Source organism: Lepidochelys kempii, chromosome 1, assembly GCF_965140265.1.
Source record: "Lepidochelys kempii isolate rLepKem1 chromosome 1, rLepKem1.hap2, whole genome shotgun sequence".
Classification (NCBI taxonomy): Eukaryota; Metazoa; Chordata; order Testudines; family Cheloniidae; genus Lepidochelys; species Lepidochelys kempii.
Window position 1 is genome coordinate 278,812,835 of NC_133256.1, and position 26,377 is coordinate 278,839,211.

Below are 26,377 nucleotides of genomic sequence, written 5' to 3' on the forward strand. Positions count from 1 at the left end.
TGCAGACCACTTCAAATAATAGCTCTGAAAATGTGAGAGTTCTCTTCTCCAACAACTGTACCTTCAATTTAGAGTTATGCTTTGTTTATACAAACATCTGGTATATCATCAGAAAATATGGGGACAGCATGAAAATTGGTTTAATATTAAAATAAATAATACAGGGCTATTAAAAACTGTTTTCAAATATAATTGAAGTTGATGTCTGATGCAGCCAGAGTTCTGCAGAATTCAGGTCCATTTTACCAGAGAATACATTGGGTTTGGGGTGTAATTGCTTTGAACTTGTGAAAGTGCTTTTAGTTTGCATCTTGTTCAAAACATTAACCCCACATCTTATATTTGTGTGTTCAAAATATTGTGCAAATTCTGCTGCTTCTTTCTTACCTCTGTTCCCAGCGTTTTCAATGCTGGTATGGGCCTAGAGTTCTGACAGTCTTTTACAATTCAGTCCCATTCTAAGGCTAAGCAGACTTCAAGTCTCTTGTTCCTACAGTTAAATAGCAACCATTCTATTAATAATAATTTGAATCTGAAATCTTAAACTAGTAATTAAATATTTTGTGACAATTTTGGCCATCTCTAAAGAAATCAGATAAGAAAACGTTTTGAATACTGACTTTCGATTGATATGCAGTCTCCTTCCTAAATTCCATGACAAAAAGTGAAATCTCTGCTTCTTTTCAAGTGGTTCTAAATACTGCACATTCTATGAAATAATCATAAACCCTCTGCTGTGTGTGGTGCTTAGAGAGAAGCTGAAAAACTCCTACCTCCAAGGCACCTGTGCACAATTGTTGTGTAAACTTACTGTCCCAAGCACAAAATTTACTTGCCCACCTTTACTATGATGATTAATATTGGAAAAACTGATGTTTTTCTCACTTCTGCATACCCAAACCACCAGTCCCAATAATCCATACAGGTTATGAGGGAAATAAAAATTCATAACATGTTTTTGAAAATATTTAAATACAGTTTGAAATCATTTGATTTTGCTGCTTATTTTACATATTGGTCAGAAAATAAAAATCATTTGAGATAATGAAGTTCTCTGTTACTCCCTTAAGTGGTGCTGCTGATGCTTTCATTGCCTAGTGAAGTTACAAGACAGAGATAGAAGATGGCAGTTATAAAGTTCTGACAGCCTTGGCGGTAACTCAAGAATTTAAACTGAAGGGAAGAGGTCAAGAACAAGTCTTGCAGATGCTACAAAGAAAGTTGAAATAGACTTTAAACAGAATGGTTTCTGGCATGAACTCTGTAAGGAACCTGACAAATGAGTTAAATATTTTTCAACATCAGAGGTCTTTGAAAAGTTGTTTATAATAAGTCCTCAGTCTACGCTTTGATGTTCCCTGTACAGAACTGCATTTTCACTAGTTAGCTGATAATTCATCCCTATTTTTTTTTAAAGAAAAAAAGACAAACAGCAAGAGTTTATAACTTGAAGGTCATCATAATATAATTTTACTTCAGCTCTTCTGTGCCAGGAGCAAGGATTTCCCAATACAGCACATAAATTCAAAATACCTTGCTACTTATAGGAAATCTGTGCTCTCACAAGGAAGATAAACTTAGACCCACACAAGAAATAAAGATAAATTGCTGAGTAAACTGGGGAAAAAAACCCAAAAAACCCTTGTCTGCAAATGGTTCTGCAATACCTCAGTCTAAAATATTAAAGGTCTTTCTTTGAAGCCCTATATTTAATTACAGTATACCAGTACTGTTCACTGCTCTCTATGCTCATTTTCTGAATTGGTATCCCTTTGTAGTCTCAATTTCAAGAGGGAATGCATTGGTCTGGAATACAATTCATCAGTGTAGCATTGTGCTAGAGAAATGCTACAGGTTGATTACCAATAACGTCTGTTATTCTAAGTGTCAAGTTCTAGAAACCCTTAAATTGGTTTGAATGCTGAGTAGGGACAGAGAGGGGGTTAGGAAGCAGTGCTGCCTGTAAGCCAGGACTCAGTGAAAATAAGCACATCCATTTTCTGCACTGGTGAATCAGATCTGTTTTTTGTGAATACAAGCCAAGGAAAGACTGAAAAGTTTTGTCCAAATTGATCATTTGTCATATCACTAGCAATGAAATCTTTTCAGAACTAGGATGGATTTCAAGGAGGAAGGTGACAAAATAATGTAACTAGTAGAAGTTACTTCAGTAGTTAAGTTGTCATAAACACTGATTTTTATAATGTGAATTCCAGAGCAATATCACTGAACAGTTCACACTGTTGCCGCCAGACATGCCTGAATGACATGGTTTATTGCTGGTTTGCTGTAGGGGAGGTATTTACTTTAGCGATGTGTTGTTTTATTGTGCTCAGGTAGTCTTCAGCAATTAGTCTATTCTGTATCTTTTTACTAATTAGAATGTACTTCAGAATTTAATTTGGTCTTGTAAATTGCAATCTATGATTTATTTTGGATATTATTTTGGGATAGCTATTTGGCCTTTTAGCAAAAATAATGCTCAAAAATTGGAATGTTAGAACCTGATTTGCTAGAACTGGAATGTTGGCCAGGACACTTGACAAAGATTAAAGCCCTCACGGAACTGCCAACTCTCATGATAATATTGCAAGTCTGATGTTAGGTGTTATTTTAAAAGTTTTCATTTCACAAACTGTTGCCACTCTTTCATTACTTTCAATAGCGTTTAAGCCAGGTTGCCCTCATTAAGATTACCAGTGTTTCCCTAAGCTTTTGAACATAGAAATGAGGCTACTGTTATCTCAATTGACAAGCCTTCCTTTTCATTATGCATGGCACAGGAAGGAGATAGTGAGGGAACAGGAGATATAAGGATGGTGGTGGTGGGAATAATTAAGAGGGATCGAGGGAATGCTGGAGGACAGACAGAGAGGAAGGGTAACAGGAACAAAGTAATATTGGAGGGCAGGCATTGATTATGTGAGGGGCAGACGTCAATGTGGAGGACAGAAGATGGCAAGAGCAGGCATGGAGAATGGGAGAGTGGTGAAAGCTTTGATGAGAGGGAGATATGGAAGACAGATAGAGAAGGAAGGAAAGACAGATCTCCCACCTCACAGGTTGAGAGAGAGGCTAACATTTTGTTATGGAATCCTGCTTCAGCTTCAGGGTGGTGGGGCAGAATTTGTCAGCTGGCGGGGGAGGTGGCCCATAGCTCCTAGTTGGTGCAGGCAGACCCCATGGCTCCAAGATGCTCCTGGCAGCAGTGGGGACTCTGCGCTCTCAGCCACCATGGGTGTGAGGAACCCTGGAGCCCCTAGCAGCAGTGGATGCTGGACCCTCCTCCCTCCCCATTTTGTCATAGTTATTTTTAATAAAAGTCAGGGACGGTTCAGGGGCTTCTGTGAATTTTTGGTTCTTGCCAGTTACCTGTCTGTGACATTGGATAAAAATAACCGTGACAAAATCTTAGCCTTAATTGTGAGGGAATGACAGATTGATCACCACCCAGCAGTCCGAGGGAGGCTTCCCTTTCTGTTTTTGCCTTTTCACATGCAAATTGGATATAAGGGTATTCATAGACTTTAAGGTCAGAAGGAACCATCATGATCATCTTCTGACCTCCTCCACATTTCAGGCCACAGAACCTTACCCACTCCTCAAATAGACCCCCTAACCTCTGGCTGAGTTACTGAAGTCTTCAAACAATGGCTTAAAGACACCAAGTTACAGAGAATCCACCATTTACAGTTCAAACCTGCAAGTGACCTGTGCCCCATGCGGCAGAGGAAACTGAAAAAACCCCAGGGTCTCAGCCAATCTGACTTGGGGGAAAATTCCTTCCCATCCCCCAATATGATGATCAGTTAGACCCTGAGCATGTGGGGCAAGACCCACCAGCTGGACACCTGGGAAAGAATTCTCTGTCGTAACTTAGAGCCTTCCCCATCTAGTGTCCTATCTTCAGCTTAAGGATTTTTGCTATGGGTAGTTGCTGATGCGCCACATGCCATCATAGGCTCAAAAATCTCCAGGCAGGCAAAATGCAGATATAATTTATTTTTAAAGTCTTGTGATGATTAATCCAACACCACAGTAATGGATAAAGTATAAGAATCAAAATAGAATAGAAAGTCATTTTTTGAGTACTGAGTCGTAACTTATGGAAGCTTGAGGTTGCCAATATTAGGATAACAAATGTCACTGGATGTTTAAATTCCACCTAGGCAGCCACCAAAGATTGACACAAGTGACTTTGATTTAATACTGCACTCCAGTCTTGTTCTTTAGCTTTCAAATCATCTGTTTGTGGCAGTTTTATAAAAACTGCTCAGTAACAAGAGTGACTCAAGGTACGATTAGTGTACATATGTCCCCATTTTATTTTCTTTACTGATAATTGTCCTAAGGGTCAACAAGACTTCTATGGTGAACTCAATACATGTTTTCATGAGATTCTGCAATTTTTCTTGTGTTGTTTATATGGCCCCAGTAGTGTGAATGGTGTTTAGAGATGCGGAAAAAATGAAGCAGTGTGATTAACAATGCACAAACAATAATGGAAAACTGATGGATAAAATTAGGCACCAGACTCTGTTCAGTTTTGTCAGTTTCAGACTGACAACTGAAAATTTGCTACAGCGTTCAAATAGTCTCATGTGTGATGTGAATGTTCACAGATATCTGTGTTGGAAACGTCTCACCAAAACTCACTTTCTGCAGAACTCTTTGAAAAACCTTCTGAATGCTGCAGATATGTCTTCCTGAGCTCCCACGTCACTGTCAGTCCAAAAATGCCAGTGTTCAAAGGGTTAATGTAATCTTCTAGCAGTATTTATTAAATGCGGAATATTTTTGGTTGAGACAGAAAAACTTTGAAAGGGAGCAAGAGGGGAAAATAATAAGCAACGTTAATATAAAGGCGGCAACAACAACAACAATCCTTTCCTGGTCGGGGTGGGTGGAGGGCAATGTTTGGTCAGACTGCACAGGGAATGCACTGTCCCAGAAGTGAGGAGGAGGGAGAAGAGGCCATGCCTGAGAAATGCTCCCTCCTCTGTGGTTGAGTGGGTGGGATGTTAGTTGGATCAGAAAAAAGGATGTTCTGCCCCCGGGGGTGATGGTAGAATGTGCATTTCCAAAGATGCCAGATGCCCCTCCTTTTCCTTGGGTTCTTGCATCCTGTTGTTAGGCTGGGGAGAAAAAGTAGGAGCTGATTTTTCCTCCCCCACTGCTCTCCAAACTATTGAAACTTTTCCCCGAGGCTTCAAGACTCCCTGCCTCTTCAACTGCCCCTCTCCCTCCCTGTAGTTCTAGATAGGGGATTGTTTCCAGGATGCAGGTCTTACTGATCACCTGGGTTTTGGGATCAGGAAGGAAACTTTTCTTATTGGGCCAAATTAGACATGGGTCAGATAAGGGTTTTTTGCTTTCCTTACAGCACTGTGGAGGTGCAGTTGGGATAACAAATAGAATTTGGAACTCCAATATTAAGAGATAATATGGGTCTGGTTAGTTTGTTGTAACTTGGGCCAATGCAGATAAAATCTAAAAGGACCAGCTCCCAGACCTTGTGCTTGTAAGGAGAAGGGAAAGCCAGCATTCTTTTCAGACTGAGCTTTTTCTCTTACCCCACCCCCACCCGGCAACACACACACACACCCTTGGTACGCTTTATAGCAGGAGTTCTCAGACTTTTGTACTGGTGACCCCTGTCACACAGCAAGCCTCTTGAGTGCAACCCCCTCCCCCCTATACATTAAAAACAATTAAATATATTTAACACCATTATAAATGCTGGAGGCAAAGCGGGGTTTGGGGTGGAGGCTGACAGCTCGTGACCCCCTGAGGGGTCCTGATCCCCAGTTTGAGAACCCCTGCTTTATAGCTCCCTGAGTCCTGGCACTAGGCTGCGGGGTCTGCCCTGGGTTATTAGTTATGTAGGGAGCTCTGTAACTCCACACTGGCCCCAGTTAAATGCCTGGTATTTGAGAAGTGTGGTCACGTTCCGCCTCCAACCAATGTTAATAAAATTGCAGCCTGTTGCTTAAAATCCATTCCAGTGTCTCTCTCATGCAGCAGGGTTTAAAATCTCTGACTCAGAAATAGAGTGGAACCTTCAAAAGAGCGCAGCATTAGCCTAACTTCACTCCCACCGAAACGAAGGGGGGAGGGAGTATTGCTATTGAATTTAGTGGGAGTAGAGTTAAGTCAATGCTAGCACTGTTGAATATCTCGGAGGGGAAGAGGAAAAATGAGGTATTTGGATTTTTTTGTTTTGCTCCTTACAGGACAACAAACAATCCAGCCCTTTCAGAAATTCTCCCATACATCATAAAGATGTAAAAAAGGAAACAAAACCAAATCTTAAGCCAGCCTAGCAGATGAACATTGCTGGGAATGTGCAGGTGGCATTATAGTCACTGGAAAGAACCTGCATTCATAAAACAATACAATTATATTGATCATTCAAAGGAAAAATAACAGAGAACTACACATTCTTTTGTGTTAAAGTGCATTCCCGCACATACAATTTGATTAAATTTGGTTCTTGACCCAACATGTGAGGCTTTCCTGTGTCTGCAAACTCCTGTGTAATTTGGGAACCTGTTAAATTACTCTTTTGTATATGAACTTAAATTGAGTAGCTGTGTACAAATGGTTTCATTTTGTTACATATTGTTGGGGCAGCAGTTCAGATTCCCCACCCAGTTTACTCCTGTTTAAATAACAGTAATGCCAATATTTTTCTAGGATGCACTGAATGTTGTTCAGGATGATATGTAGTGACTCAGACAATTGAGCTCTTAAACTACTGTTCTCCAATGAAAAAATAAAGGGTAGGAGGAAGAGGATTGGAAGTGAACAAAATCCTTATGTCTTATTTAATAGGTTTGCCAAATGGCAGGGAAACTGCGGAATTTACATACTTCTCAAACTATTCTAACGTTTCTGATCATGCTTAAATCTAAGCCTTCTAATCAGTCTGTACTAACTTCTTTGCAAAACATTTTTCTGGCAAATATATTTTAGCACATTTCCTTTTTTTCTATAGCCATAACAAAAAGAAGCTGTACATGGTGTTCAGATAATACATGGTTGAATAACATTCAGCTTCTCCTGTGCTTTAACACAAGTCGGCCATGCTACATTTGTTCACGGATATGTTGAATATGATATTTAATGAATGTACCAATACCAGTTTGTCCAAATGTTTTTTTCTTCTTTTTTCCAGAGTGATAGTCTTTCAAGGTATGTGTTTGATTTAAACAAATCATTTATTTATAAAACAGAAATCTTTTTGACTCATATTCTGTTTTTTAAGTTCTTAATTTACAAATCCTACTTTGCTATCAATAGTTGGTTAGGTTAAGCTCGGAAAAAAATGTTAATGCTGTAAAGATTTAGTATGTTTTATATAAAATATAGTAATAAAGCCATAGAATTGACTTTTTACACATTCAGGCAGGTGGGAGATTAGAGGGGACCTGAAGATATGTTCAAAATGTTGTTTAGGTTATGTGCTGAATTATTTAATTATACTGCACCAAAAATATGCTTGGTACTTTGCAGAACATAATCAATCCAGTCTGTGTCTGATGCAATTTATAATGCAAAGCTAAGATTTTCATAAACGTCAAGTGCTTTTGACTCTCAATTCTTGGATACCCAGTTTGAGACACTGTAAGGGGCTTCATGCTCAGAAAGTGCTGCCACCTCTGAAAATCAGGCTTCTTGAAGGTTTCTCAAGATGAAAACCCAAATCTTCAGTCACTTCAGAAAATCTTGGCCTAAATTTTTAAGACATAAGGTGTAGAGTATACGTTAGATAAGATGGTGTTTGTTTTCTGTCAGATCTTGCTTCTGTTGCCCTAAATGTTGGTGGAGTAGAAGGCTCCCAGGAAAAATCTCTGCTGGAAGTATGGAAGTGTGGTACATAGCACCCAAATAAGGAGTGCATTAATATTTACTAGCTTTTTAAAATTTTGGTCTGACTAGTCCAGGCTCTCCTTCTCTGCCTTAAACTGTGTGTCTGGCTTCCACATAGCTGGTATCGTGTCTTCCAGCTGGAAATTGGAGTTTACTTGTCAGAGAGAAACAAATCATGCATTCCTCACCCCTAATAATGTGCATGTCTAGATGTTACTTACGTACAAAAACATTTCTTAAATAACAATGAATGTATGCGAATATGACTTGGCTTTTGGTAAGCTAGTGCCATTGCTCTGATCGGTGGATTGATACTGAATATGGAGCATTCTGGAGTGACACACTCAATGGGAAGCAAAGCAGGCTGCATTCAGTAGACATGAAATGCAAAGTCAGTGAACATTAGAAATAGTCTGAAAATGCCACTTAACTCATCCATTTGGAGGAGTTAATCTTAAGGAAGTAATATTGCAAAAATCCTGAACTATTAAGTATTTTATTTATAGTCGACTCTTTTAAACAAAACCTGCAAAGGAAAAAATGGGCGTATACTCATTGTAGCTGCTTTATGAAAAATGGCCTGAAAAACTTCTTCAAAAATAGACAAAAATACAATCTGCTTTTGAAAAAAAAAACATTAAGAAGTCAGGTCCTGTCTGTGCTAGAAACCTCTGTGTTAAATGAGGACATTACAACAGCTGAACCGTGCAAGCTTAGCAATGGGAAGGGGAACAGATTTTTGATCAGATTGTTTAAAGCCATTTGGTGGGTTTTTTTAAATATCTATTTTACTTCAATGACTAATATTGAATAAAAGAAGCCTTTGTTAAAGGAACCGCATTGCTTCTGTTAAGGTAGTTGAACTCTCAATTAATATCCTTGAAAATTCCCTGAGGTCCTCCAGTAAAACTGGAAAGACCAGACATGACTTGGCTGATCTTTTTGAGGTTAATAATAATTCAGTCCTTATAAAAGATGAACAAGCAAAGAAAAGTTGAAGCCCTCTTTTAAATAATCTTGACAAGGTCGTCTTCAGAATCATGCAAAAATGTCTTGAAGGAATGTATTTTAATTCAAAAGAAATTCTGACATAGAAGGCTAATTTTGCACTCCCTAAGCCATCGTTGGCAGTCAGAAAACCTGTTTTCATATGAAATAGATCTTAATGCTGAATGGAAGAAAGAAAACTTTAAAAATGCTTTCCACCAGTTAGAGAGAGGATAGGAGATAATGTTATGAATAAACTACGTATGCGTGATACACTGCACCATGTTAGCAATGTCATGGAAATAATGACCTTTACTACTTTGAAAGATATGATGCAGGATCAATCAGCACATCATCAGGAGACCGTTATGATTCGCTGCTGGGGCGGTCTGGGTCACACAGTTACTTCGAAGAACGAAAACCATATTGCAGTAGGCTAGAAAAAGAAGATGCAACTGACTTTAAAAAGGTATCTGGGCCAGTAGTTCTGATATTAAAATAAACCTTTATTTGTGGTCTTTTTTTCCCCCATAAATTCTGTCCTGAAGTAATCAGATTACTCACGTTAAGTCCCAAATCCTGCCTCAGCCTAAGGTCTGGTCTATACTGCGGGGGTAAGTCGACCTAAGTTATGCAACTCCAGCTACGTAGCTTAAGTCGATTTACTGCGGTGTCTGCACAGCACTGGGTTGATGGGAGAAACTCTCCTGTCAACTTCCTTACGCTTCTCGTTCCGGTGGAGTACCGGAGTTGACGGGAGAATGATCAGCAGGCAATTTAGTGGGTCTTCACTAGACCCGCTAAATCAACCCCTGGTGCATCAATTGCTGCAGCGTTGATCCCTGGTAAGTGTAGACATACCCTAAGTAACTCAAGTTGGAACTCCTCAGAGGCAAAGGAAGAATCGTATCCTTCTCCCTGGCTATATAGGAGCTTCTGGCCCTTGCATTCACCTCTGCAAGAGAAGGGGATGGTCCAGAGGAGCCAAATGACACCACATATCACTACCTTGGTCCTTGTGGCTAAAGGTGATGGTAGAATTGCTTGACATCTATAATGGAGCCTTTTGTTTGGTGCACTTGCTAGTACAATGTAAAATCTAGTCTTGTTGGTTGAAAACTAGAAGATACTTGTCAAGAAATGAGCAACTGTTCAACTTATTGTCAAGATGAGATTTTTTTTTAGGAGGAAAATGTTTCAGACTGTTTTCTGTATTATGGAAATATAAGGTAAAATTATCATACATTTCTTCTTGTCTGTAATATAAACGACAAAAGTTTCTCCTTTGAGGGAATTTAAACATTTTATGTATGGAACCATTTTATGTATGGAAGCTAGAATTTTCTTGTAATACTACTTACAATACTTTTGTCACCCGTATGAAATTTTACAGCATAATTTAATAAGGGGATAAGCTAGTAATGTTGTTTAGAAAATGCTCTAAAAATTAGTTGAAATGATATTGTTTCTGCGGGTGTTTTAGAGCCATTTAGTAGTGGGAATATAGTTCTCTATCAAGTTGGTTCAAAACATACACAGAAAAGTACTGTTCTGTTCTATAGAACCTCTTGAGTGTAAATTTGTTTGTTCTTTTCATACAATTAAATCAAGTTTTAGAAGAATGTAGCCCCTTATACATTAAATAATGCAGCCAAAAGAGATGCACATTTCTTAAACCTGTCCAAATTTTCTCTTAGCTTTACGAACAGATTCTAACTGAAAATGAAAAGCTGAAAGCACAGTTACATGATACCAACATGGAGCTGACGGATCTTAAACTACAGTTGGAAAAGGCCACTCAGGTTTGTATTTACACACACACACAGGAAAGTCTCTAGCTGGTAAAATGGGTAACAAACCAGAAAATCCTGGAAATGGAATTGGCATTTTTCTCAGATGTTGGCTTTATCTTCCCTTTTTCTAAAAGAAAGGGGCTAAGTACTGCAACTGCCATTGTTGCTGGAGATGAGGGAAGGCTAGATCTGTCTGGTCTGAAACCTAATGCAAGTGGTAATTGTTAAGGTATCAATGATTCTTGCCAGCATATATCTAAGTAATTTCTCTGCAGGGAGGAAGGTGTAAAGACAGAAAATGATTCTACATTGTTGAATTATGTTTATGTTCAAAGTATAAATGTTTAACTTATGAACTGATTAATTTATGAACCTGATGGCAGGTTGTTACAAATTTGCCATGCTGTCACTGGCTGATTAGGCATCCTGTCTTGCAGTTGAACAGCAGATAATGCAACTCTAAATCGGTGCAGATAACTGCTCTTAAATAACTGCGGCATATGATGATATCACATCGTAGATTAATAGTAGGTTTTTTGTTTAAAACTATTGTAGAAAGAATTTACAAATAAATATCTGTACCCAGTATACATCACTGTAGTATCTAAGGGCTTGTCTACATTACTGCTTAAGTCGATGTAACTTGCATCGCTCAAGAGTGTGAAAAGGTCCCGCCCTTTCCCCCGAGCGATATAAGTTGCATCAACTTAAAGTGGTGTCCATTCAGCTTTATGTTGACAGGAGACGCTCTCCTGCCAACATAGCTTCCGCCTCTGAGTGAGGTGGAGTAATTAAGCAAATGGGAGAGCGCTCTCCCATAAGCATAGCATGTCTTCTGCACTACAGCAGCTGCGTCAGTGTAGCTCAATAGCATAGACTAGCCCTAAGTATCTCAAATACATCAATGAAATCATTGATGTAATACCTTTAGTGGTAAGGCTCTATTAATTTATTTTGCCAGAGGTTGCAGAAAGATTAAATTACTTGTCCGAGGTCACACAGGACATCTGTGACTGAGCCAGGAACAAACTCCATGCACTTTTATACCATTCCAGAACCTTAACTACAACACTGTCTCTCAGAATATAGGTATTAAAGAGTTTTCTGGGCATGAGATTAAATACGATGTAAAATTGTATGTTTTGATTTCAGGAATACAAAAAAGCTTTGATTTGTTTAATTCTTTGTCTTTTGTCTTGTCTTTGACAGTTAAGACCATGAAGAGCCAAAATATTGATTGATTTTTTTACTGTTTGCCTCCTATATTTTGTTTTTTCACCATAAATCCCACATATAATTATTAATATTGTATTTCAGAGACAAGAGAGATTTGCTGACAGGTCACTCTTGGAAATGGAAAAAAGGGTAAGTTTCTGCCAAAGATCTAGTGGATATTTTAGTTTGGTTCTTTTTGTTTTCCAGTCCCAGGGTGGATATATTTTAGTGAACTGATTCTTACGATTTAGATGTTGGGTTTGTAGGATGCAAAGTGGCAATAAATGTAAGGTAGCATTATAGGCAGTAATACTTCTTTTAATAAGTTATCCTCAAACTGTCAGTTATATTAGAGAGATAAAGTCAGTGAGCTCTGTGTGTGTCACAGCTCTGTTCTACCTTGCATTTAACTCCGAGTGATGCTCCGAGTATCTTTCCTAGACCTGAAGAAGGGCTCTGTGTGGCTGTCTCTCAGCAACAAAAGTTGGTCCATTAAAAGATATTACCCCACCCACCTTGTCTCTCTAATATTCTGAAACCAACATGGCTGCAGTGTAACACTGCATACAATACTGTAATTTGTTAAACAATTTTCTCCAGAATTATGTCTAACATTCCATATCTCTAAGCAACTTCAAACAGCTTCATTTAAAAAAAAAAAAACCTCCGCTTGCCACAAAACTTTCTCCTCGTTTACTTAAAATCTGATGTCTTGGAACTTTTCAGGGTGAAAAGCAAGTAGTAGGTGTCTCGTTGGAATCTCCTTTTACCATCAGTAATAAAGTTCCTATTTCTGCTTCATAAGATACCAGTAACAAGGTTAAGGTCTGATATAGGGCAAAATACTATTTTTCTTTTCTTGGCATATGTACATTTTTTTAGGGGTGATGATACCACTTTGGGGGAGGGGAGAGGAGGAAAATTGATGTGGTTATTGTTTTGTTTTGTTAACTGGCGGAGAGGATCTGTTTGAAGCTATGCAAAGGCTGGGAATTTTAGTACTCTTAAAGGAGATGGATTTGTGGGCCGAGTGAAGATCAGGTTGTTGAAAATACAGATCACTCACATTCTGTGAGAGATAATATGTATATTTGTACACAAATGTATGTGTAGGCAATAAGACACAGGGTTTAAAATTATGGTCGTACTGACACAAACTTTTAATTTTGTGTCTGCATTTCCATTATAGACTTATTTTTTTCCAAGCTAATAGCTTAGCTGTAAAAATTTCCTTTGGACAAAAGTTTGGCTCTTCTCAAGAGCAACTTTTTTTAAAAAAAAGCCAAATTCGTTTAAATGGTTTAAGCTGTTTTTAAGGTATACAAAAGAAGAGTAGTGAGAGGAGGATTTTTTGTAGTGTTAGTTTCGTTATTCTTAAAGTAAATTATTTATATTGGAACATTATATGAATCCCTTAAGCTTCCCTTTTGCCCTCTGCCACCTAAGCAAAAACCAGACCAAAAAAATCTCAAGCCAATCCTGCAGCTATATATAGTTTTAATAGTATACAGGAGTACTAGATCTAGAAATTTAACAGGAAGGATTGCAGATTGAGAAGCCACTTTTAGTTCTACAAATCTTACCAATGATAAAATAAAAATTTACTTGTTAGTTATGGTAGGGAAGCAGGGAGGTGTAGAAATGCTCAGCTGCACTAACTGACTGAAATTCCACTATGGTAACTTAGTGAATGATCAATGCATAAGGAAAATAAGGCCCCTGATATGCAGAAATGAAGCTGTCTTTCCTTACTGTGACTTTCATTCATTACGGCTTCCTTTCCAGATAGCTCTAACAGTTTCTCTGCACCTTCTGTGTCTCAATTCTTTTGACCCCTAAGGTAGCTCTCATCTTTTTCACTGGGCAGTGATAACCACCTGATTTAACGGGCATTTCCTTTGCCACTATGGTCACACAAATGGAATTTATTACTTTTAATTATGTACATCATAGGTGTAATGGCACCGATTTTTTAATATGCATTACAATTTATTTAAATGTGTAGTACATGATACTCTTGTATTTCAGTAGCAAAATTCCTGCTTTGTTCTCAGTTCCTAAAATAGGCCATTGTATTAAGAGACTTAGCGTCACTATGAAACTATTTGTTTTCCATGGAGTAGACTTTTTATCCAGTCAGTTTCACTGTAGAAACGTTACTCTTGTACCAAATTTATTATATAAAACACATAGCAGGTAAAGGGAGGAATAAAGGTTGGGATAGCATTACTGAGTAGTTGAAATCTAGTTGGCTCAAGGAATGGAATTATGTTTTTCTTTATTTTATCAACTCAAACTTAACTCTGATATATGAGGAACATTTTTTTAAAAGAGAATTTATATTTGATTATACATTTTCTCCTCCTTCATTTCTCTGCTTTCTTTTACTTCAAATATTAGTTATTTCATCTGGTGCTCAGATACCATGCTGAGAGCAGTTTAAAAAAAAATCCACTTTTACTACTTATTCCTCAGCTGAAGTAGTAATTATGTGTGACATCAATTCTTTCCTAACAGCAGTGTCACAGAGGAATGAGTTCCGCAGCTGAATCAACAGCAATAGCCAATGAAATACTAAAGATTCTTTTTTTCATTCAAATATTCTTAGTAATACGAAAGTGGTGTAAGGATAGAATTATCTTTAATTAGCTTCCCTTTCAAAAAATAACATTGTTATACTCTAGAATTCAGTTTATTAATAAAAATCCCACTTCAATTACTTTTTAACTGTTAGCAGTAAATAAAGATTGGCTATCCAGAAATATACTAGACACCTTTACTTAGTAGAATTTTTTGTTTCATTTTTAGAATTTTTAAAGGTACTATTTCTCACATGCAGTACAAGCATATACATAAATGAAGCAGTAAGCTAAAACTCATGTTCTGTTTTGCCAAGTATAAGACACATGCTTTTACATAAAATCAAAACTTGGGGCTATATACGTATAAAAACAGAACAGGGAAAAAGTGAAATAGTGGGAGGGACTGGAAGAGATGCAGGGTTGAGAGGAGGTAGGTGTTACCATAGGGAAAAGCTAATAGAATTGATTGGGCTATGACCCATTTTCAAGATGAGATGTACCTTTCTTCACTAATGATAAATAAACTTCTTAAAACTATTTTACATTACTAGCCTAACAGTTATTCTAGAGGTTGATTCTGACTAATACCCTTGCCAGCCCTAAAAAAAAATAGGTTTCTATGCCATAAACTGCTGATTCATTGCCAACATAATTATTTGAGATTAGTTACAATGTTGTAGGAATTGGGCCAGTCTTATGAAGATTGGGATGGGTGGCACACATCTCATCACTGCTAGGAGATCCCAGCAATATTTAGGCAGAACAGGGTTCCGGGTTCCATTTATAGCCCTTAACTTGGAAATGTCGGTTAGCCATGCTTTTGGGCATTCCAAGTAGTACAGTGATAGTTGTTTACAGTCACAGAATAGATGAGCCAAAACTGCAAAATTTGGATCTGGATCAGGACTTCAAACATCACCCTGAAGCCTCCCCAAAGTGTGGGGCTGCTCAGATCTGAGGATTTGGATTGGGGACATCTCTACCTTAGTTACTGGCCATAATTCATATAACCCGAGGATGCTTCTTGTTTGGAGGCAATAACTGTATACTGGGGTAAACCAACTCTTTGAGGTCAAAGGTTGAGGTGTTTATAAGCCCAGAATATGATTACTACTGATGTAATAGAGAATATCCTCAGGAGGTTGTTCATTTTTTACCGAAGTACACCTTCTCACACTTGCATTCTGATTACTGTTAATTCCTCAATACCGCTTGGCTACAGCCTATCACCTTACCAAACCCCAGACATCTCATTATTTGGCAAACCCTTTTGGCCCTCTCCTGCTAAAAGTAATTCTTTTTTAAATTTAATTGTATTTAATCTTTGAAGCTGTTTGGGAAGAGGGTCAGAATGGTGCCTGTGTTTGTTAGCCTGCGGATAGAGAGTAGCCAGGAGAAGTATCCAGGGTCCTTATTCAGAATACAGGATTTGCATATTGCAGTTAGGTGAATCAGAAACTTCATAATTGACAAACAAGCGTATAGTGAGGGATTAGTAAAACTAATTCTTGTGCTCTGATCGACTGAGATTTCTTTTAGGTAGGATTAGAGAATTAGATAAAAGCAAAACTCTAATTGAAATGCGTGAGAGCTGATATGTTACATGATCCAAACATTACTATGTAAATAGATATATAGTTAACTTAGAGGAAGGGGAAAATGCATGCAATGTTGATGTTGATAGATGGTTCTGGCTTTTTCTGAACAATAGTATGGCTTTGTTTTATTATAACAGCTATTTTCTAAGTCAGACCTTTTGTTTCCCAGAGAAACTTACTTTTTCAGTGGCACCTGGGGAGGACACTTCATAAATAAAACTATTAGATTAAATAGAGTAGAACAGCACTAATGCACTGTAATTAACAGAAGATTATTGCAATTGGCAAGCAAACAGGGTTAAAAATCAAGTATAAAGCAGAGAATGAAGTCTTAACATTATGAGACTTCAGTACATCTTTGAACTGAATCTTCACGGAGAAGTGAGGAAAGGTTTTTGTTGTTTTTAATGGGATGCACGAATAGTGATTTGACTGTAATCCTGTAATTTAAAATTAGTCCAACAGACATGTACGTTTTAAAAAGAACAACTTCCTGAAAAATATGGCTAATAACTAGTGCTGTCGATTAATCGCAGTTAACTCATGTGATTAAAAAAAATTAATCGTGATTAAACAGATTAATCGTGATTAATTTGTTTAATCACGATTAATCGCACTGTTACTAGAATACCAATTGAAATGTATTAAATATTTTGGATGTTTTTCTACGTTTTCAAATATACTGATTCCTATTACAACACAGAATACAAAGTGTTAAGTGCTCACTTTATATTATTTTTTACTACAAATATTTGCACTGTAAAAATAACGAATGGTACTTTTCAATTTACCTCAGACAAGTACTGTAGTGCAGTCTTTTTTGTGAAAGTGTAACTTACAAATGTAGGGTTTTTTTGTTACAAAAGAATGTAAAACTTCAGAGCCTACAAGTCTGCTCAGTCCTACTTCTTGTTCAGCTAATTGCTAAGACAAACAAGTTTGTTTACATTTACAGGAGATAAATGCTGCATGCTTCTTATTTACAATATCACCTGAAAGTGAGACCAGGCATTTGCATGACACTTTTATAGCGGTGTTGCAAGGTATTTATGTGCCAGATATGCTAAACATTCATATGCCTCTTCATGCTTCGGCCACCATTCCAGAGGACATGCTTCCATGCTGCTGTTGCTCTTTAAAAAAAAAAAAATGCATTAATTCAATTTGTGACTGAACTCCTGTTCTATTTTACCTGCACTCTGCCATATATTTCATGTTATAGCAGTCTTGGATGATGACTCAGCACATGTTCGTTTTAAGAACATTTTCACAGCAGATTCAACAAAACGCAAAGAAGGTACCAATGTGAGATTTCTATGGATAGATACAGCACTTAACCCAAGGTTTAAGAATCTGAAGTGCCTTCCAAAATTTGAGAGGGATGAGGTGCTTTCAGATGTCTTAAAAGAACAACACTCCAATGCGGAAACTACAGAACCCGAACAACCAAAAAAGAAAATGAACCTTCTGCTTGTGGCATCTGATTCAGATGATGAAAATGAACATGCGTCAGTCCACTCTGCTTTGGATCATTATCGAGCAGAACCTGTCATCAGCATGGATGTATGTCTTCTGGAATGGTGGTTGAAACATAAAGGGAAATATGAATCTTTAGCGCATCTGGCACATAAGTATCTTGCGATGCTGGCTAGAACAGTGCCGTGCAAACGCCTGTTCTCACTTTCAGGTGATGTAAAGAAGATGTGGGCAGCTTTCTCTCCTGCAAATTGTAAATGAACTTGTTTGTGTGAGCAATTGGCTGAAGTAGGATTGATTAGACTTGTAGGTTCTTCTTTGAGTGATTGCTCATGTATATTCCACAATAAGTGTGCGTGCTCGCCACGTGCACCGGTGATGGAAGTTTTTCCCCGAGCAGTACCTGTGGGCGGGGAGTGCCCCCACAACCCCTGGAGTGGTGCCTTCCTGGCGCGGTATAAGGGGAGCTGCGTGCTCCCCCCACCCTCAGTTCCTTCTTGTCTCCAGTGAAGATACATCAGAACTTCTCTGCTCCGGCTTTGCTGTAGCTCATCCCCAGAACTCTTCATTCAGTGTTAGTACCTGTAGTTAGTTAGCTGTTCAGTTAGTCAGTGAGCCCGGGCCGGGGCATGCCCTGCGCCCTGGGTTTTAAGTCGTGCGGCTCTTGTAGGTGTTCCATGCCAAGAAGTGACCTGCATGCAGACTGTTTGGGAGAAACCCATATCAGCGAAAGGTGCAAAATTTGCAAGTTGTTTAAGTCTTGGACCAAAAGAGAAAGGGACGTTAGGCTCCAGGCCATCCTGATGGAGTCAGCACTGACCCCGACTCTGGCACGCCGCTCCAAACCGGTACCCGGCACCGTGACGTCGGTACACAGCAACCCTCTGGTGCCATCGACCAGTCGGCACCACTCCCCTTTCATGGGGCATGCCAAGAGGGCCAGGAAGACTCACTCTTCGAAGCGGCACTCAGGCAAGTCTGGGACAGAGGCTAGGCCCATGTTGGGCAGTCCTCGATCCCCACCAGGCCCCAGGCCTCTGACTCACGTTGAGCGGAGTAGCCCGGCCCCTTCGGAACAGGCCTGTCCGGATGCCATCCACACCTGAAGCTCTCCAGGCGGCCCGGGACATTATGTCCATGCCGATGCCTGGAGCACCGCCGATGTTGGCCCTACACTCCAAAGGCAAGCCGCTGCTGCGATCTCCACAGTCACCTCTGGCCTGGTACCAGTCTCAGTCAAGGGAACATTCCCACTGCTGTTCACCGCCCAGTGACTGCTTGGGGCAGAGTCCATGTGGTTCACCCTCAACGCCAACCAGATTGTCTGGCTGGGTTCCCTCCAGCCGGGACTCTTGGCACTGCTCATCCTCAAGGAGCGAATATTGACGGGACCGCAGCGGGCATCGCCTATGGACCTCGTCTCAGAGAAGGTACCGCAGTCAGTCACAGCACAGTGGTTGACACCGTTCCTGCTCAGACTTCTGCTCCAAGTCTCCGCCAAGACATAGCAGCCCCAGACATCTATCGCCGGTGTCTCACCATCGTGGGTCTGCCCGTTGGCCGTTCGCGGAGCAGCTGTTTCTGTCGGTACCAGTCTTCCATGTCGAGATCGCAGTCCCATGGCCGTCGTAGATCCCGGCACCGCCATTCCTCCTGGTCCAGAGACAGCAGCAGATCTTATGCCAGCCCGGTCTCCATTCATAGCCGTCCTTCGATGGGCAAGGCCAGCCAACCCGAACAGCCAGCCCCACCGGTGCCACAGCAGGTGCAGTGGCACCGAGCATCGTGGCTGGCCCAATGGTACCAGTGGGCACCATGGCCTCCGGCGCAGCCCCCGGTGGGAGCTCACTCGGTGGCTGGAGCTTTGGAAGAACCGTTGGCCTCCCTCTCCAGACCCCTGAGAAGGGAGTCAGTGAGACGTACGTCCTCGGCACCGTGACCGGAGTCCGACCAAGTGGTGAACCCTCCAGTGCCAGCCAACACCCAGAGCACCGCACCGGGCTCTTCGCCCCACCCAGAGGAGGCAATTGCAGCCCCGTCCCCCTCCGTCCCGCAGGAAGACTTCAGGGCCCACCAAGAACTCTTAAAGAGGGTGGCAGCAAGCCTCCACCTCCAAGCAGAGGAGATGGAGGAGCCCTCAGACTCTCTGTTTAACGTGTTGTCCCCATTGGCACCGGGTAGGGTGGCCTTGCCTCTCCATGAAGGGGTGGCTAAGATTTCAAATGCCTTGTGGCAAACACCGGCCTCATTGGCCCCCGTCTCTAAAAAGGTGGAACACAAGTACCCACTAAAGGGCGTGAGTACTTGTATACCCACCCGGCGCCCAACTCCCTGGTGCTCAAGTCAGTCAACCACAGGGAATGGCAGGATCCGCCAGCCCCGACCCCAAAGAACAAAGACTCTCGGAGACTGGACTCTTTCGGAAGGAAAATTTATTCATCTTCAAGCTTCCAGTTACAAGTGACAAACCATCAGGCTCTCCTGCGCTGGCATGAATTCAGTCTGTGGGGCTCCCTGCCCAAGTTTGAGGACTCGCTTCAGGAGTGCGATAGTGGAGGAAGGGGCAGCGGCCACTAGGGCGTCCCTGCAGGCAGCCTCAGATGCTGCAGATACGGCCACACGATCAATGGCCTTTGCGGTGTTCATGAGACGGGCGTCATGGCTCCTGGTCTCTGGGCTGTCCAGCGAGGCACAGTCTCCCATGCAGGATCTCCTGTTTGACGGGAAAGCTCTGTTTGCGGAGGAAACAGACACAAGACTGCATGGCATGAAAGACTCCCGCACGACCCTCCAGACTCTGGGCCTCTATGTCCTAGCTCTGGCAAAACCTAAGTTCAAGCCGCAGCAGACTCCCGCCCAGGCCGGCCTCCCGAAGTATGAGGCCACCCATAAGAAGCAGCGGGACTATAAGAGATACCCTCAGAGGCAGTCTCGGCCTGCCCCCCCCCAGCCTGGGTCCTCCAAGGGCAAGCAGGCAGGGAAAAGGTGTTTTTTGATGGGACACTCGGGGCACCCCGCCAGTCCTCACCAGGGATCCATCCCCAATAAAGCTCCCCTTCTCCAATTGGTTGTGTGCTTTCTTCCCGGAATGGTCACGGCTAACCTCAGACCGATGGGTCCTCAACTCCATCTCCCGGGGTTACACCCTCCGGTTTACTTCCTCCCCGCCCAGCCACCCCCTTACCCTGTCCCTCTTGGGGACCCCTTGCACAAATCTCTGCTCGAGCAGGAGGTGGGGTGGCGCCTAGGATTAGGAGTGATAGAGGCAGTGCCCAAGGAGTTCATGGGCAAGGGGTATTGCTCTCGTTATTTTCTTATCCTGGAGGCCAAAGGGGGGCTCAGGCCCATCCTGGACCTGCGAAGTCTGAACCAGTACATGGTGAAACTCAAGTTCCGCATGGTCGCCTTGGCCTCCGTCATCCCCTCCCTGGATCCCGGGGACTGGTATGCTGCCCTTGATCTACAGGACGCATACTTCCGCATCCACATATCCCAGGGGCACAGGCGCTTTCTCCATTTCATGGTCTTCCCGTTTGGTCTGTCCACTACCCCCAGGGGGTTTACAAAATACATGTCGGTGATAGCGACCTACCTCAGGGGGCAGGGGGTCCAGATATTTCCCTATCTGGACAATTGGCTTGGCAAGGGCATCTCCCAGTCACAGGTGAGGGATCATGTGGCGCTCCTCCTGTCCACGTGCACCGCCTTGGTCCTGTTGGTAAACAACACCAAGTCCACTTTAGTCCTGGTCCAATGCATAGAGTTTATCAGGGCGCTCCTGGACGCAGTGTCGGCCAGGGCCTCTCTCCCGCCAGACAGATTCAAGACCCTGAAAGGTCTCATGGACTCGGTCACAAGGTTCCTGGTGACACAACAGCCAGGGTTTGCCTGCAACTCTTGGGTCACATGTCGGTGTGCAGGTGAGTGGTCTGTCACGCCAGACTCAGGATGAGGTCCCTCCAGCTCTGGTTGGCCTCGAAATTCTCCCAGGCCACGGACAGGACGGACAAGGTCCTCACCTTGCCGGACTCTGTGATCACCTCCCTATGGTTGTGGTCCTCCCCAAACAAGATGCTCGGAACGAGAGGGCAGATCGCTTGAGCAGGGACTTTTCCTCGCAACACGAGTGGTCCCTCCACCCAGAAGTGGCCCACCAGCTCTTCCAAAGGTGGGGAACTCCCCGGGTGGACCTATTTGCGATTCAGCAGAAATGGCGATGCCCCCAGTTCTGCTCGGGGGGGGCCTGGGGAGGAGCGCTATCTCCGATGCCTTTCTCCTGTCCTCTGAGGCCAGCTTCTCTATGCCTTTCTCCCATTCCCTCTAATCAGCAGGGTCCTGGAGAAGATAAAGACAGACAAGGCCCCGGTCCTCCTGATTGCACCGGCGTGACCCAGGCAGCATTAGTACGGGACCCTCACGGGCCTGGCGGTAGCTCCGCCGTGGCCGTTGCCGCTCTGCCTGGACCTGCTCTCTCAGGACCAGGGCCGCCACCTCCATTCCAACCTAGTGGCGCTTCATCTCGCGGCATGGCTGCTCAGTGGTTAGGCGGAGAGGAAAGCACATGCACAGAACAGGTCCAGCGCATCCTCCTTGAAAGTAGATGGCCTTCCACTCGCCATGCTTATTTAGCAGAGTGGTCCCAGCTTTCTAGGTGGGCGGTAGACCAGGGTGTGTTCCCTATGGCCGCCCCAATCCAGCTTATCCTTGATTACCTCCTCCACCTGAGGGCCCAGGGCCTGGTGCCCTCGTCCGTCAAGGTGCACCTGGCAGCCATGTCGGCCTTCCATCCGCCAGTGCAAGGGCACATGGTATTTTTCCCATGCTATGACTGTCCGGTTCCTTGAGGGTTTGGACCATCTTTTTTTGTGTTCTAGACCCCCTGTCCCACTGTGGGACCTAAACCCGGTGTTGGCTCGTCTCACGGGGGCCCCGTTTGAACCACTGGCCACGTGCTCCTGGTCTCACCTCTCATGGAAGGTGGCCTTCCTGGTTGCAATCACTTTGGCCAGGTGAGTCTCGGAGCTCAGGATCCTGACCTCTGAGCCGTCGTATGTGGTCTTTCATAAGGACAAGGTCCAGCTCTGCCTGCACTCCACATTCAAGGTGGTCTCTGCCTACCACATGGGTCAGGACATTTTTCTACCAGTCCTCTGCCCCAGGCCTCACACACCCAGTGAGGAGTGCCGTCTCCACATTCTCAGTGTGCAGCAGGCTCTGGCTTTCTACCTCGAGCAAACCAAGCCATTCAGAAAGTCCTCGCAACTGTTCATCGCCTCAGCTGAGCGCGCGAGGGGCCAGCAGCTTTCCAATTGGATCACGTCGTGCATCTGCTCCTGTTATGAGCTGGTGGATGTCCCCCCGCCACCCATTGCGAGGGCACACTTGACTCGGGCGCAGGCGTCGTCGGCTGCCTTCGTGGCCCACGTCCCCATCCAGGACATTTGTACGGCCGCCACATGGTCTTTGATTCATACGTTCACCTCGCACTATGCGATCATCCCCCAAACCAGGGATGACACCGGGTTCGGCAGGGCTGTCCTCCTTCCTGGGAACTTGTGAACTCCTACCCACCTCCAACAGATATAGCTTGGAATCACCTATTGTGGAATACACATGAGCAATCACTTGAAGAAGAAAAGACAGTTACCTTTTCCGTAACTGGTGTTCTTCGAGATGTGTTGCTCTTGTCTATTCCACATCCCACCCTCCTTCCCCTCTGTCAGAGTTGTCTGGCAAGAAGAAACTGAGGGTGGGGGAGCACACAGCTCCCCTTATACCGTGCCAGGCAGGCAGGCACCACTCCAGGGGTCGCGGGGGGCACTCCCTCCCTCCCACGGGTACTGCTATGGAAAAAACTTCAGGCACCAGTGCACGTGGCAAGCACACACACCTATTGTGGAATAGACATGAGCAACACATCTCAAAGAACACCAGTTACAGAAAAAGTAATAGTCTTTTCTTAAGTTTTACATTGATTTATTTTTGAAAGCAGTTATTTTTTGTACATAATTCTACATTTATAAGTTCAGCTTTCATTGTAAAGAGATTGCACTACAGTACTTGTATTAGGTGAATTGAAATATACTATTTCTTTTGTTTTTTACAGTGCAAATATTTGTAATGAAAATAAATATAAAGTGATCACTGTAAACTTTGTACTCTGTTGTAATTGAAATCAATATATTTGAAAATGTAGAAAATATACATTCAAAAATATTTAATTAAATGGTATTCTATTGTTTAACAGTGCGATTAATCGTGATTAATTTTTTTTAATCGCTTGACAGCCTTACTAATAACTGTTGTCAGTATTTCTATTAACTAGTGAAAGCTGCTAAAATTGCTGTTTAAGTGTTACTTCTGTAAATTGTGGTACAGGGAATCCAGGGTTTTTTTTTTTTCCTCCGTGAGAAAATAGTAACGTAGCTGTAACTGTATTTTGTTTGTTTTCTAAAATGTGCTCCCGCTACAGTAAGAAGCTTGTTTTTAGGGACACTTCTGTATCATAGAAACAACTTTCATTTTCTGGACACTTTTTATTCATCAGAATTTTGCTATTTGCATAACAGACAATTTACTAGGTCAGCCCAATTAAGAGCCCCTCTTGTGTAGCTTGGACCAGCATAGATAAAAAGCAATTATATATTTTTTAAAAAACATACTTTATTTAAATTGAATTGTTTTATTCTAATAAAAAAACCTATTTAAAACTAAATTTGAAATAGACATTCTTTTTTAAGGCCTAAACTTACTATAATCTATTAAAATAATTTAAATACAAAATAGTATTAAGTAGTACATGTTTGCCAAATTTTAAAGAAAGACATACCACTGAACTCTTGGAAGTCACTGGCAAAACACCTCAAACTAGAGTTCCTTGAAGAGCTAAACTAGCTTTCACAGCAGTAGCCTCTTCTGTAGGTGCAGAGAGAATATTTTCTTCATTTCAGTTTATTCAACTAATTCAGTTCAATGACTAGTTCATTCCAAGTTGAGACACCAATAGGAAGCTAAAAAAGTAGGAAGGCTTGATTTCCTCTTCTAGCTATGAATACAAATTAGGTGAGAAAGCATGAGATCTACTAGTTCTAAACTTTTGAAGGACATGGTGACCGTGGACACTGGGGAGGGCCAGTGTTCTGATGTGGCACCAAGCATTCTTTCATGCCAGTGTTTGTTTGGCTGGTTCTTGTTCACATGCTCAGGGTCTAACTAATCACCATATGTGGGATCAGGCAGGAATTTTCCCCCAGGTCCCCTGTGACCTTGGGGGGTTCGCCTTCCACTACATGTGCATGTGGGTCATTTGCCAGGATTATCTGGGTATCCACTACATAATTTTACCCGCAATTGCGGGACCTCGGGCGCTGGTGCACCTCGCTCCCGCCTATTCTCTGCCTGTGACACACAATAGTCTAGTCTCCTGTGGGCTGTGATGTTTTGGTTGTTGGGTTTAGTATGCAGGTGCTCAGTAGAGGTAGATATACAAGAGGTCAGACTACATTATCTGGTAGTCCCTTTTGTCGTTAAACTCTGATTATGGCCAGAAACAATCAGTTCAATTCATTAATTAGGCATAATGCTTCCTTTGTTTAATAAATTAGTTTTAAATGCAAAACATGTTTTTATAAACTTTTAGATAATCATCATTTTTAACATAAACATAAAAATGAAGAATGTGATTAAGCATCAATAAGCTGTTTTTAAGTAAGTCTTAAATGAACATATAGATATAGCATATTCCCCTGGTTTCCAACCAATGAAAATCAGCCTGTCTTTTGAAAACATAATGAAGTACAACTGCGAAACACAATTAAAATTATTTTAAATCAGTGTTTCCTGCTTGCCAATTTAAATCATGATTGAAATTGGTTATTTAAATTGCTTTGATTTGAATCAATCCATCCTGGCTTGAACTGTAAAAACTTAGAATCATAGAATCATAGAATATCAGGGTTGGAAGGGACCCCAGAAGGTCATCTAGTCCAACCCCCTGCTCAAAGCAGGACCAATTCCCAGTTAAATCATCCCAGCCAGGGCTTTGTCAAGCCTGACCTTAAAAACCTCTAAGGAAGGAGATTCTACCACCTCCCTAGGTAACGCATTCCAGTGTTTCACCACCCTCTTAGTGAAAAAGTTTTTCCTAATATCCAATCTAAACCTCCCCCACTGCAACTTGAGACCATTACTCCTCATTCTGTCATCTGCTACCATTGAGAACAGTCTAGAGCCATCCTCTTTGGAACCCCCTTTCAGGTAGTTGAAAGCAGCTATCAAATCCCCCCTCATTCTTCTCTTCTGCAGGCTAAACAATCCCAGCTCCCTCAGCCTCTCCTCATAACTCATGTGTTCCAGTCCCCTAATCATTTTTGTTGCCCTTCGCTGGACTCTCTCCAATTTATCCACATCCTTCTTGAAGTGTGGGGCCCAAAACTGGACACAATACTCCAGATGAGGCCTCACCAATGTCGAATAGAGGGGAACGATCACGTCCCTCGATCTGCTCGCTATGCCCCTACTTATACATCCCAAAATGCCATTGGCCTTCTTGGCAACAAGGGCACACTGCTGACTCATATCCAGCTTCTCGTCCACTGTCACCCCTAGGTCCTTTTCCGCAGAACTGCTGCCTAGCCATTCGGTCCCTAGTCTGTAGCTGTGCATTGGGTTCTTCCGTCCTAAGTGCAGGACCCTGCACTTATCCTTATTGAACCTCATCAGATTCCTTTTGGCCCAATCTTCCAATTGGTCTAGGTCCTTCTGTATCCTATCCCTCCCCTCCAGCGTATCTACCACTCCTCCCAGTTTAGTATCATCCGCAAATTTGCTGAGAGTGCAATCCACACCATCCTCC

General features: G+C 42.2%; 1 protein-coding gene across 8 annotated transcripts in view; it reads left to right on the forward strand.

Annotated features, from left to right (window-relative positions):
- Positions 1 to 26,377, forward strand: part of PPP1R12A (protein phosphatase 1 regulatory subunit 12A) — a 221,793-nt gene that overhangs the window by 182,202 nt on the left and 13,214 nt on the right. For 6 of the 8 annotated variants that reach the window (XM_073327672.1, XM_073327674.1, XM_073327676.1 and 3 more), the window contains 4 exons: positions 7,178 to 7,194; positions 9,187 to 9,328; positions 10,557 to 10,661; positions 11,970 to 12,017. In XM_073327672.1, the coding sequence (XP_073183773.1) occupies positions 7,178 to 7,194; positions 9,187 to 9,328; positions 10,557 to 10,661; positions 11,970 to 12,017 (312 nt within the window). Of the gene's footprint in view, positions 1 to 7,177; positions 7,195 to 9,186; positions 9,329 to 10,044; positions 10,089 to 10,556; positions 10,662 to 11,969; positions 12,018 to 26,377 lie in introns of those variants that run through there. The other 2 variants (XM_073327675.1, XM_073327673.1) reach the window with 2 other exon arrangements.